A 13,394-nucleotide genomic window follows, 5' to 3' on the forward strand; every position below is an offset into this window, starting at 1 on the left:
ATAAAGGACCTACTTGAGAGCCGTGACTTTGATTTTAAACTGAGTCCAATTACCAGGGTTTTTATTCCCCCTCCCCCTTCCAGCTACATTCAGGTGTATGGGTAGAGCTCAAAATTGGAAAACTGGATTTCATCAGTATGGTAGATTTGCCAAGGGAGTTCAACAAAGTGAGAGGGGAGCAAGAGAATGGACAGCATGTGCAAGGGAGGGATTATAATAATTGAGTGTGGACTTTATGGATAAAGAGAAAAGTGAGAACGTCAAGAGGTTGGGGCCAGAGAGGAGGTGGCAAGATTTTGGACTTGGTATCCAGACGGGGGTAGGGATTGTTGGGGTCAGAGTATTAGAGGATAGGAGATGTACTATTAATGAATCTCGAGCAGATTAATGAAATAGAATTTACAGACGGGGTGAAGTTATTGATAATGAGAAGTTCTAGGGGATGAGTAAGTGGCTGAAATAGTGGGGAGGAGAAAATCACTGGAGAAGACATATCAAGGAACTGAGAGTCCAGGGTATGAGAAAGATCATCTATTTTACATATATTCTAAACTACCAAGGATTAAGAAGAAATTAGCACTGGAAAGAATTACAGTAAGCAGGAGCTATATAGTCTAAAAATGAGAAGGAGAAATTGAGGTGGGGGAGAGCAATGGATGATGGCAACAGTGAAGAGTAGTGGGTGATACAACCTGATGATATAAAGTTCAAAAGTCAAAGACAGTTTTAGGGAACAGGGTGGAAGCATGGTCTGATACTAACTGCCAACATTGAAAATGCAAGAAATTTCACATAATCTATACATAGATTTCGCATAGTCTGGCTTTCACATAAAATTCTTCCTTCTCTGTAAATCAGAAGATCTGGCAAAGCAGGCCGTGCTGACTGCTTCACTCAGCCAGCCACAGCGATTTCCTGGCTCCCTGGCGTATTTGAGTTTGGCTCCCCTGTTCCAGCAATTCAAGAACTACTGGATTAGCCTCTGTTACTCAGCTTATTCAGGTAGTCCCTTTGAGGGGTATAGGGCTTCTAAAGCGTGTACAGATTGGCTGTAAAATTCTAGCCATTTGAACATTGAAAACAGGGATACAGAAACTCTTGCCCAAACGATGTTGGTTTTACCAATTTTCAAGTACATTTTGTGGAATACTTTAGCTGAGAACGACCTGGAAATTCAGGTAGCTACGAAATGATGGTGCATCATCACTGTTGATCTCTAGAGGGCGTCATTCCCAAAAAGTCCAAATCTGAAAGGTTGCAAATAGGTGTTGATATTTTTCAGCGGATAGCCATCGTCCACTCTTCAGTCCTTCAGGCTGGGATTTTTCTCACCACGTTCGAAGCATGCCCTCTTTTTTGGCAGTGGCATTCGTATCATGCCTGCGGTGGGATATTACAGCATAAACGGTAGAAGATTTCAAAGCAATAGCCAATTTTACTTAAACTCCCTGTTGAAAGCAAGAGGAAGATGCTGTGAAGCACTTAGAGGAAGGAAAAAGTGGTCGAAAAATGCTTCATCAGGAAAGCCCATGGACAAGAGAAGGTAGAAAACCAAATAGCAGTTTTGGACAAAGGACAGCCTCGAGAAGAAAACGACCACACTTTTATTTCATTTCGTTCTCTCTTATGTTTTTCTGTTCTTGGTATCTAGGTTCGTCTTTTTCCAATTATTATTTCAGACATACACATTTACCTGTTTAATTTCGGTAAAAGTTGGGAGGAAAGTGTGCCAAACGTTTAGAGTGGTTGTCTTCAGCTGGGGGGGGCGGCTATGAGTGATTATTTTCTTCTTTCAGTTTTTCTGGGTTTTCCAAGTGCTCCTCAAGAAACAGGACAAAACGAAATAACTTTGTAATAAGAAGTCATGACAGGTCATCTCAGATCCATCCAGGCCAGGTCGAGGGGGTGGCGGACTCTCCATCATTTCTGAGCTTCTGGTCTTTCTCCATCTCTCACTCTTTGCTTGGTCTCTTCACTCACGTCCCAAAGCCGGAGGAACGAAAGGACTGTTGAAAACCGAAAGCCAACCTGCAGGGGGAAGCCGGGGCCGGGCGAGCCAGCGCCGGGCCGGGCCGGGCGAGCCCAGGGTCCTCTCCGGAGAGCGGCGCTGTGCGTCACGTGGGCCCCGCCCAGGCGCGGCCCGGACTCCGCGCGAGCGGCCGTCTTAGCAGCCGTCGTGGAAACAGGATTTCCGTGGTTGTGCAACGGCATCGCGCTTCCGCGGAGAGGCCTGGGCTCCGCGTTCCTCTCCGGCCCGGCCCCTCGTCTCCGGCAGCCCAGCCATGGCCTGGACGGCGGCGGCAGCGGCGGGGAGCCGTGGGGCCCGCGGCGCGCTCTCGGCGCACACGCTCCTGTTCGACATGCCGCCCGCGCTGCTGGGCGAGCTCTGCGCTGTCCTGGACAGCTGCGACGGCGCGCTCGGCTGGCGCGGCCTCGGTGAGTGCGGCCCGGGCGGCGGGGGCCGTGAGGGGTGGCGGGGCAGCGGCGCGCACGCTCCGTCCGACGTGCGGCCCGCGCGGTCCAGGACTGCGCGGCCTCCGGGGGTCCTTGCTGCAAACCCGCGCTTTCCTCGCTCGCACTGGGAGCGACTCCCCAGACCCACCCCCGAGCTCCCGCTTCGTCCCTGAAACTTCGGGTAAGATTTTAAGTGAGCGGAGCCTTGGGGAAACCAGCTCCCCGCGTGAAACCATCTAATGCTTCTCCACGATTCCTCCCTTGCTTGGTTCGGAATATTTTCAATAAGAAACGCCTGTGGGATGTCTTCTCGTCCTTTCAAAATGACCCCCAGAATATAATTTTCGTATGAAGACATGTTTATACCTTTAAAGTATTTATCCTGTGGTGTTTTCAATGCACTCCCCTTAATTACACTTCAGGTGAAATGCTAAAGTAAAACATCATTTGTAATTAACGTGGCTCCCAGTTTTCTTAATTAAATATATCTTGCTTATTTACCCAATCTGGTGGAATGAAGTTTTAGGCTAGAGAGTGGCTTTTTAATTTAGTCTAGCAAGTTGGCTCCAAGACTTCATTTTATGCAGGCTTTGGAAAGTTGAGCAACGGCCTGTTGGAAGTGTTGAGTGTGATCAGAAATAATTCAGGCAAAAATCTGTAAGTACGTGCGTTCATGGTTAGATTTGATACCCCATGATGTCGCAATTAATGTTAGTTGAAAATAAACACAAATATGTCAAAGCGGCTTAGCCTTAATTCTCTGAAATAGCTATTATTCTTACCAAAAATAGCAGAAGACCAAGGAGGAAAAAAGTTTAATTTGTTGTTGATGAACAGTATGGTCACACTTTATGGAATGTGGCATAGGGTTTCTAGTTGTATAAGAATTGTTCATTATAGGCTCTGTAATTTTATATTGTAGCCCTTTAGTAAAAATCAGAAAACTCTGATTTCTGGAAAGCATGGACATTTCTAGTATGTATTTGAGAGATATCCCTCCCACACCAGATCTTTTTGAAATGGATGATGGCATGGCAGTTTTTGCACCTGTTGGTTTCCAGAGGTACTGAATTTGTAAATGAAAAATGTTTTTAGTCCAGTCCATGGTTAGTGAATGGACTGAGTAGATATCATAAATGTGTGAAGTAGGTTGGTGTAGACTGTGAAAATATAAGAACATATGTCTCATCTAAAACAGTGAGTACTCAGCCCCAGGTCACCGCTCCTTTTCAGGAAGTTCAGCTCAGTGTTGCTGAATCTTTCCTCTCCCACTCCCCTCTCTCCCTCCCTCCCTCCCCCCTCAGCATTGAAATTCGGATATTCATTCATTACCTGCGTTGTTTCATAAACCCTTCCAATGCCCCTGTCAGGCAGGCGCTATTATCATCAGCAGTGTTTGAACAGGTGAGGAAACTGTGGTGCACATTGGTTTAGTAACTGGCCCAAGTCAACAGCTGGGAAGTGCAAAGGGAGGACTTGAAGCAGATTATACAAGAAGGATGAAGTATATGAAGACTCTCTGGACTATATTCTAAATTTTTCTGTATATTTAAATCTGTTCTGGGACTTCCCTGGTGGTGCAGTGGATAAGAATCCACCTGCCAATGCAGGGAACACGGGTTCAAGCCCTGGTCCGGGAAGATCCCACACACCACGGAGCAACTAAGCCCGTGCGCCACAACTACTGAGCCTGCGTTCTAGAGCCCGAGAGCCACAACTACTGAGCCCACGTGCCACAACTACTGAAGCCCGCGCACCTAGAGCCCATGCTCTGCAAGAAGAGAAGCCACCAAAATGAGAAGCCCGTGTACCACAACGAAGAGTAGCCCCCTCTCGCCGCAACTAGAGAAAGCCTGCGTGCAGCAATGAAGACCCAATGCAGCCAAAAAAATTAAAAATTAAATCTTAAAAAAAAAACACCTGTTCTAAACAATAAAGTCCATTTAAAATTAAAACAAAAAACAAAAAACACATAGACTCTGGAGTCTGTCTACATTTCCCTCTATGACTTCCTCAGGGTCACAAGTACTGCTGTGTTCTTTCAGCTGCATCTCACAGTCTCCCTGAAGTACAGCCACTTCTGCCATGAAAGAACCATTCAGTGAACCATTTCAAATATGCAGCCCCATTTTCCTAGTAGTGGAAATAAATGAAGACCACCGAAATGAGAACAAGCAAAGGCTATTTATTCAAAGCAAGGGAGTCAGCTCCCATGGCTTGCATTTGACTGAGATGCAAAGGCAAGCAGAGGATTGGAAAAGCTTTATAGCTGAAAAAGAGAAGGCTTCAGGTATGCCCTGATTGGAGGCTGTTGGCATGGGGGAAGCTGTATGCAGGCCAACTAGGAGTGGGGAATTCTGTTTAATTAAGGGTACATATTTGGCTTTCTCCAGTTGGCCCTAAATTGGAATTGGGGCAAAAATTAGGAAAGCTATCAGCTATTAATGAAGCCTTGGCCATTTTGGGCCAATTGCTATAAGGGTTATTGTTTGGCTTTCTGGACTAGTTGCTACAGATAGTAGTTTGTCTTCCTAGACTGGTTACTCTAGATAGAACATTGGCTTCCTGGGCTGGTTGATGCATGTTGTGGGTTAGAGTTCTGTTTGTATATCTATCTGGCCATTGTTCCTTTGTATATTTGTTCTCTTATAGGGGAAGAGTCTAAACTGTTTACTCCTTCATACACCAGCTATAATTCATTGTGTAGGGGGTTTGTGCCCCTGCTGTCTGGACCAGAGCTCTAGAAGGAGACCTGGAACGGACCAGCTGCTTCATGAATTGTTGGCTCAGCAGGAAGGGAAGGCTGGCTCCGTTCCAGGTGGTTGAGGGCAACTGCTTGTGTTAAATAGGCTGAGTTTCCCCATTGGCGCAGTGAAAGGAAAAAGGGGGGAAAGAGGTGCAGGGAGGGAAAACTTGACCGTAGAGGACGGAAGGGGGAATGTTGGAGGACTGAATCAAGAAGACAGTTTCTTTTATGCTCAGGACAGCTGAAAGCCTGAGGATACAGAGGGTCCAAAATTCGATATAGAAAGCAACTGTAATAGTAATGGGCAAGAGAAGAGAAAGGCGGTAGAAGAGATTAACCAAACTAAGTGTTGGTTCTCGAGCTTATCATGATTCTTGATAATGGTGAATATCAAGCTATGTTTACAAAGGCAGATCATATGGTGGCCTATATGGTATAATCAGTGTATACAGGATAAGGTAGACAGCATGTTAACAAACAGGAGTCACCTGTGCAGTCTTTAAAAGCTACAAATGCCCAGACCCCACCCCTGGAGCTGTTGATTCAGTAGGTCTGGGTCAAGGGTCCAGCATCTTTCTGTTTCTTGCCAAGCCCCACAGTTGAATCTGATGCACAGCCTGGTTTAGGAGCCATTTGCTTCGGCCAAATTGTCTTCTTTAATAACATCTTATTGTAACAATTACTTTACTGTAGTCTTTCACTACTCTACTTAATTCTATCTTTAAACACATTCTACATATTAATCATTAAATCACTTATATTTTATTGCTATTGAAAATGGTGTAAACACAAGATAATATATTCTCTGGTTGATGTTGATGATTTTATGGCTTTATAATGAAAGTAGGACCACTGTAGAAAATGCCATTCATCTTACAACTACCTCAAAGACATAGCGTATATGCAGAGCCTCTGGTGACAACTGATTTCATTACATTACCTTGAACTAGTGTTTAAATTGTTTGGAGCAGCTCACACTGTAAAACCTCTCAACACTTACAATGAGAGAGGAACCCTGCTTACAGATACTATGTAATAGGTTGTATTCAATTTTCTTCCTCTCAAAAAAGGAAAGAATTATCATAGAAATTATTATCAATCACTTTAAAACAAATTAAATGTAAAATCACATTAAATATGCATTTGAATATTTAGTAAAGACTTAAAACAATAATAATACTAATAATTGCCACCATCTTTTGAGTGCTTACTATTTGCCAGACCCTCTGTGCTAAGCACTTTACATGGATTATCTCATTATTTATCACAAAAACTCTGAGACAGGTACTCTTCCTATTTCCATTTTATAGATAGGAAAACTGACTCTCAGAGAATTTAGGTAACCTACCTCAAATCATAGTCTAGTATGTTGCAGACTAGGATTCTAACCAGATTGTCAGACTCCAGAGTCTATGTTGTTGTCTTTCTTTAATTTTAAATAGACTTTATTGCTTAGAACAGTTTTAAATTGACAGAAAAATTTAGAAGATAGTATCAGTACAAAAAGTCCTCATATATTCTATCCTTCCCATATACTCTGTATCCAGTTTCCCATTATTAACATCTTACATTAATTAGTATGGTACATTTGTTACAATATTGATACATTATTATTAAATACAGTTCTTACTTTATTCAGATTTCCTTTATTTTTACCTCAAGTCCCTTTTGTCTTCCAAGATCCCATCTAGGATATCACATTTCACACATTTCATTTAGTTATCGTGTATCCTTTGGCTGCTTTTGGCTGTGATAATTTCTCAGACTTCTCTAGTTTTTGATGACCTTTACAGTTTTGAGGAGTACTGGTCACTACTGATCAGTGCTGATCTACTGTTTTGTAGAATGTCCCTCAATTGAGATTTGTCTGATGTTTTTCTCATGACTAGAATGAGGTTGTGGATTTGGGGAAGGCAGACCACGAGAGGTAGAATGACATTTTCGTTACATCCTATCAGGGGAACACACTACATGACTAATCACTGTTGACGTTAACCATGGCTGGAGTAGTGTCTATCAGGTTTCCACACTGTAAAAGCAGTCTTCCCCCGCACCCCCTCCCACCCCTTTCCATATTATGCTCTTTGGAAGGAAGTCACTATGTGTGGCCCACACTTAAGGAATAGAGAGTTATGCCTCCCCTCCCTGAAAGTGGAGTAGAACCCATGTTCTTTTGACCACCATGTCATTTCTCACATCTTACAATGTTCTATCTAGATCAAACTTCTACTCTTCAGTTACCACCCCTTTTTCTGTTCCGCTTTATGGTAAAATTCCTCAAAAGGGCTGTTTACACTCCAGTTTCTCCATTCTCCCTTGAATCTGCTCCAATCAGGCCTTCACCCCCAACTGCACTGCTCCATTGAAATTCTTCTTGTCCAGAGTCACCGTGGCTAAATCCAACAGTCAGTTCTCAGTCTTCATCTTATTTGACACAGCTGATCACTCCTTTCTCCTGAAAGCTTTACTTCACTTCTAGAACATTACACTCTTTATTTTCTTCTTACAGGTTCCTCGTTCTCTCTCTGATCTCTTAGAATGCCCCTGGGATTAGTCCATGGACCTCTTCTCTTCTGTTTATCTACTCTACCCACTATCTTGTCAATGCCATCTATGCGCTAATAACGCCCAGATTTCTTGCCTGGGTCTCTCTCTTGAACATCAGCACCGTCTACCTAGTCCGCCTATTTGCCTACTTGATAGACATTTCCAACTTAACAGTCCAGAAGTGCTCCCCTCCCCCAGAGTTTTTCCTCATCTTAGTTAATGGCAACCCCATCCTTCATTTGTTCAGGCCAAAACTATTAGTCTTCTGCGACTTTTGCTTTCTCTCACAAACCACATCCTGTGTCTCAGCAAATGCTGTTCGCTCGGCCTTCAGGATCTATCTAATAATCTGACCACTTCTCACCACTGTCACCACAGCCATCCTTGTCCAAACCACCATCAGATTGCATCTGGTTAATTTCAGCAGTCTCCTAACTGGGCTCCTTGCTACTGCATCTGCCCGCCTCAAGTTTCTTTTCAACCCAGCAGCCAGTGAGCCTGTTTAACATATGAAGCATCTTATACCATTATCCTGTTCAGAACCGTCCAGTAGCTTCCCATCTCACGGTAAACACCAAAGCCCTACATTGCTTTTCTCACTTCTTTCTTCTTATTTGTTCAACTCCAGATAAATTGGCCTCCGTGGACATTCAAGGAATGTTTTTCCTGTAGGTAACCTTGAGGCTTACTTCTTCACATCCTTCATGATTTTGATTAACTATTACACACCCTGACTATGCTTTTAAAACTGATACCCCTGTGCTCCCTTATGCTCTTTTACTGCTTTATTTTTCTCTGTATCACTTATCATTCCTCATATACTTTATATATATATACATATACATACGTATATATTTCTTTACTTGTTTATTGTCCATCTAGAAATAAGCTTCATGAGGGCAAGGATTTTTGTTTGCCTTGTTTTCTGCTTATTCCTCTAGGATCTAATATTGTACCTGGTACAGAGAAAGTATGCACTAAATATCTGTTGATTGAATGAATTAATGAATGAACAGATGTCTGTTACACATCCAAAACCTTTTTGGGCAGAACCTTAGACAAAGTATTATACTAGATACAATGTCATGGCCCCTGCGTGTAAGGATTTTCCAATTTAACATAGGCAACAGAACAGTAGAGATGCTATAAAGTTTAACAAGGGAAGGAAGTATGGGAAAATAGTACTGATCATTACCTGAGTGTGGAATTGTACAGCTTCTGAGTTCCAGACTGAAACACTGGTGTTGAGGGTGAACTGTTCTTCACTTGTCTCCCAGAAGTCATTAAAGTTTGATCCTTCCCTGGGTCTGGGATTGAGAGAGCAGGACAGATGGAAAGATCCCTGAAAAATCATGCGCAGGCCTTCCTGTTTATGAAATAGGAGTCCTACTCATGTAGGGGGTAAAAAGTACACATAAGCTTAAGTGTGGACAAGTATTATTTCTTGTAAAATGTATGACCTAGTGGGTGTTAATGCTATGGTCTGTAAGAGGAGTTGAGCTAAATTATACTTTTGAGTTTTGTTTTACTTTTTTAGGAATTAAAAATATCTTTTCAATCCTAAAGTTGTTTTTTTTTTTTTCAATTGCCTAATTTGTGTGCTTTGTGGGGGGAAAAAAAAGCCATCTTTTCCTTTTCCCATTTTGTTATCTCAAAACAAACTTTGCAAGAACGCAGACAATTTCCTAGGGGTTTTGGCACGTGGTTATATGCAAATACAAAGATTCCAGATAGGGTATGTTGCGTTATTCTAAAAAACCCCTTCAGAGACATATTTGCATGTGGTGAGTGATTTCTACAGCTGAATTCCCCAGCGTTAGCACTCCTAGATAGTCCTGCCCTCTCAAAACAGAGCCCCGAGGACCTTTGAGCATTGAATGATTATTAAGCTGTCACTATTTTCAGATCAATTTATTTCTGGACTTCTCAGGTCGACTTTTTTGGCTTATATTATGCCAAGATGCCTTTCAAACAAAAATTTTGCCTTCCAAAAAATGATTTTAAACTGTGTTTGAGTACAGCATATTTTTCCTGATTTATCTTTTCATGTAGGAGGCTCTTCACTTTTACAACACAACAGTCATTGGGAAGTTCACTCTTTGTTTAGGACTATTAATAAATAAAGTTCTACATTCTGGAAGGAACAAGTAAGGAAGGACTAGAGAAAACTTTGCATGTTGAAGAATATAACAGGAATTAAGAGTTTGCATTCCTGTCACATCATATTGAAGCTATTGTTTTACGGAATTTGATCTAAATGAATTATACATTTTATGGATGCTAAGAATACTCTTTCAGTGGTGTTTCTATTCCCAATGCATCATCATTGGAGAAAAGCTATTAAGATTGTACTGTGAATCACCAGTTAGGGAAAGAGAAAACATTTCATTTCCAGTCCTGGAAGCAACCCATGCTTTCAGGATCCATTTTCACTGAGCTGGGTCAGTTTCAGCACTGTCAACTATGTACTCTTGGAAAAACGCCTTTGTCTAATCTAGCTTTCCTTAGACTTAGTGCAAACTCAGAAACCTTTGCCCCCGGGGTCAGTGTTAGGGAACTGTAAAAACCTCAGCTCATTTGGCATCTGTTCATTCACCCTCTAGCTAAATCTCAGAGATGTGCTCAAGGGAATCATGGCCTGTTGCACTTTTAAAAAGGAAATTCAGAAATTAAGAAAAAGAAAAATGGGGAATAGAATTATGTGGGAAATCTGACATCCCCTGGAACTTGAAAGGTTAACTCCAGATTACCTTAATAGTTATAAACTGTTCCTTTCCTACTATGAGAATTGTGAGCCATGAAATGTTTATACCTTTTTATGTGCAAATACTGTGTATGAGACTCCTGCTGCTATTGCCACCAGATGGATCTTCCAAAACCTAAAGCTTCCATCTTTGCGTCACCTCCTCAGAAATCTTAGATTGGTCCCATTTACTTTCAGGGTAAAATTTTAAGTTACACTGACACTCAGGGCCTCTGTCTGTCATTCAGCAGATACGTATTGAACGTCTGCTATGTGCTAAGCACATTCCTATGCAGGTAACACGGAGACTTCATGGAGCTTGTTCACCTTTTCTTTAACTTGAACCCTCTGCTCTAAGCATAGTGGTCTCCTCTTTGCCCCCTCATGCCCTTTTCTTTATTTCTGGCACAATTCTCCATTTGACAGGCTCTTCCTTCTTCCTTCATCTGACTGAAACCTTGCCCCAGTCCCCTGCTGTTGCAGAGTCAGCAGATGTCCCACCACCTCATGCTCCTTCCCGGGCTGTGGTAGCCCACACGGACATCTTCTTTCTTCACCCCTGTTAAATTATGTGCATGTCTTATCTCACAGAGTCAAAGTGGAAAGGGAACTGTTCTAATAAGGAAAAAAAAAGTCCTGCTGTGTGTTACATAAATTGTTAATTTATATGGTACATTATGCCTCTATAAATGTTAGCCAGTTGATTTACCAACAGACAAAGTAGAAATCTAAACTTTCCCTTTGCTGAAATTTGATATTTAGCATTTCCTTATTGGAATGTTAATTTGGAGACTGGGAAGTGTTTTAAAGACTGGAAGTGTTTTAAAGTCAGTGCTTATGTAATCAGCAGGCCAGCAAAGGGCAACCAAATTTAGTGTCTGTTTTAGGAGGGACTGTTTGTCACAGGACATTAACTGATGAGAGGTTTGAGATTGCTCAGTGAGGCTGTGACTTGTCTGGAGTTGTACTATAGGTTGGTGACAGATCTGCCACTAAACCCACGTGTTCCTGCATATATCCAGGGGGCCACAGTGATGTCTGGACTGGTGGCTTTTCTCATTAGAAGTCAGCATAGTCTATGGGGCTCAGAGTTCATTCTTTTGTCTTGTTTTCAAATCATAACTTGAGTGATTTTTTTTCTCCCCAGGGTAGTATACCCTATCCAGTTATTCCTTAAGAATTGGCCTCTCTTTAGAAATACTCATAGTTTTAAACTTGGCTCAGGCTCCAGAAACCACCCCTCTAGGAAGCCTTCCATGATGCCCCATTTTTAGTTAGGGACCCTTCTTCGTGCTCCACTCACACGTGCTATGTGCAGTTACTGCACTGTTGCACACAGTAGATGCTCAACAAATGTTTGAATTACACTGATTTGCAGTATTTCTTCTAAGAGCTTTTAGAAAGAGTTAAAGTGTCCATAAAAACGTGCCTCAACCAAATAGGCAGATGACATCATCCAAAAATACTTTAGAATAGAGTTAACGTGTCTTGCCAACTTTTTTTTTTTTTTTAATTTTTTAATTTATTTATTTTTGGCTGAGTTGGGTCTTTGTTGCTGCGTGTGTGCTTCCTCTAGTTGCGGCCAGCAGGGGCTACTCTTCCCTGCGGTGCGCGGGCTTCTCATTGCAGTGGCTTCTCTTGTTGCGGAGCACGGGCTCTAGACGTGCGGGCGTCAGTAGTTGAGGCTCATGGGCTCTAGAGCGCAGGCTCAGTAGTTGTGGCGCATGGGCTTAGCTGCTTCGCGGCACGTGGGATCTTCCCGGACCAGAGGACGAACCTGTGTCCCCTGCACTGGCAGGCGGATTCTTAACAGCTGCACCACCAGGGAAGCCCCGCCAACTATTTTTGCTTTGAAGGTTCCCTTCTATTTTTTTTTAGTGCTACTGTATCTAAAACATATTGGCATTTGGATAGTCCTTGCCTCTTCATGAGACATCATCTCTACAAAGAGATGTAAAAGGAAGATATTCTTGCCAGAACTTAAAATATGGAAGAAGGTCAAAAACATTCCAACTTAATGAATGGTATCACATATTTTATAGTAGCTGTTTTCCCCCTACAGCCTAAGCAGGCATTCAGATTGAATGTTTCAACTTTATCTTCCCTTGTTTGACATGTACTTACCAGAGCAGCCACTTCCTTTCACTCTTTTCGGGCATAAGATGTGACTGAAATAACAAAACACTCGGACTTCCCTGGTGGTGCAGTGGTTAAGAATCCACCTGCCAATGCAGGGGACACGGGTTCAAGCCCTGGTCCAGGAAGAACCCACATGCCGCGGAGCAACTAAGCCCGTGTGCCACAACTACTGAGCCTGCGCTCTAGAGCCCGTGAGCCACAACTACTGAGCCCACGTGCCACAGCCGCTGAAGCCTGCGCTCTAGAGCCTGTGCTCCCTAACAGGAGAAGCCACCGCAATAAGAATCCCGCACACCGCAGCGAAGAGTAGCCCCCGCTCACGCCGCAACTAGAGAAAGCCCGCGTGCAGCAATGAAGACCCAACACAGCCAAAAATAAATAAATTAATTAATTAATTAAAATAAATAAAACATTCAAGATAAAAAACTTTGTATGTATTAGTTAGGTTAGACTAAGTTATACTGCAGTAAAAAGAAAAAAAACAAATAAAACCCCACCACCTAAATCTCAGTGGTTAGCATAACAGAAGCTTACTTTTGGCTCATGGGAAGAGCACTGAGAATCCAGGGCAGCTGATCTCCATGTGGTGGTCCAGCATCTTGGGGCACCCCCATCTTGACATGTGCTTCTACCATTGCTGTGACAGGGATGGGAGCCTGGTGAATTGCACCCTGGCTCTTCAGTGTTTCTGGCTGGAAGAGACACATAGGCATGACCAACCTAGAGCAAGAAAATACCATCCTCTCTGATTGGGTAGAGGACTAG

At 42.8% G+C, this 13,394-nt stretch overlaps 1 protein-coding gene across 2 annotated transcripts in view; it reads left to right on the top strand.

The window, feature by feature from the left end:
- The first annotated feature begins 2,148 nt into the window (after positions 1 to 2,148).
- The window catches only part of IRAK3 (interleukin 1 receptor associated kinase 3), a 46,370-nt gene continuing 35,124 nt past the window's right edge, over positions 2,149 to 13,394 (top strand). For both annotated transcript variants that reach the window (XM_059936428.1, XM_059936429.1), the window contains exon 1: positions 2,149 to 2,436. In XM_059936428.1, the coding sequence (XP_059792411.1) occupies positions 2,283 to 2,436 (154 nt within the window). In that variant the 5' untranslated portion in view covers positions 2,149 to 2,282. The remainder of the gene's footprint in view (positions 2,437 to 13,394) is intronic.

The sequence above is a fragment of the Balaenoptera ricei genome, chromosome 10 (assembly GCF_028023285.1).
Source record: "Balaenoptera ricei isolate mBalRic1 chromosome 10, mBalRic1.hap2, whole genome shotgun sequence".
NCBI classification, from domain to species: domain Eukaryota; kingdom Metazoa; phylum Chordata; class Mammalia; order Artiodactyla; family Balaenopteridae; genus Balaenoptera; species Balaenoptera ricei.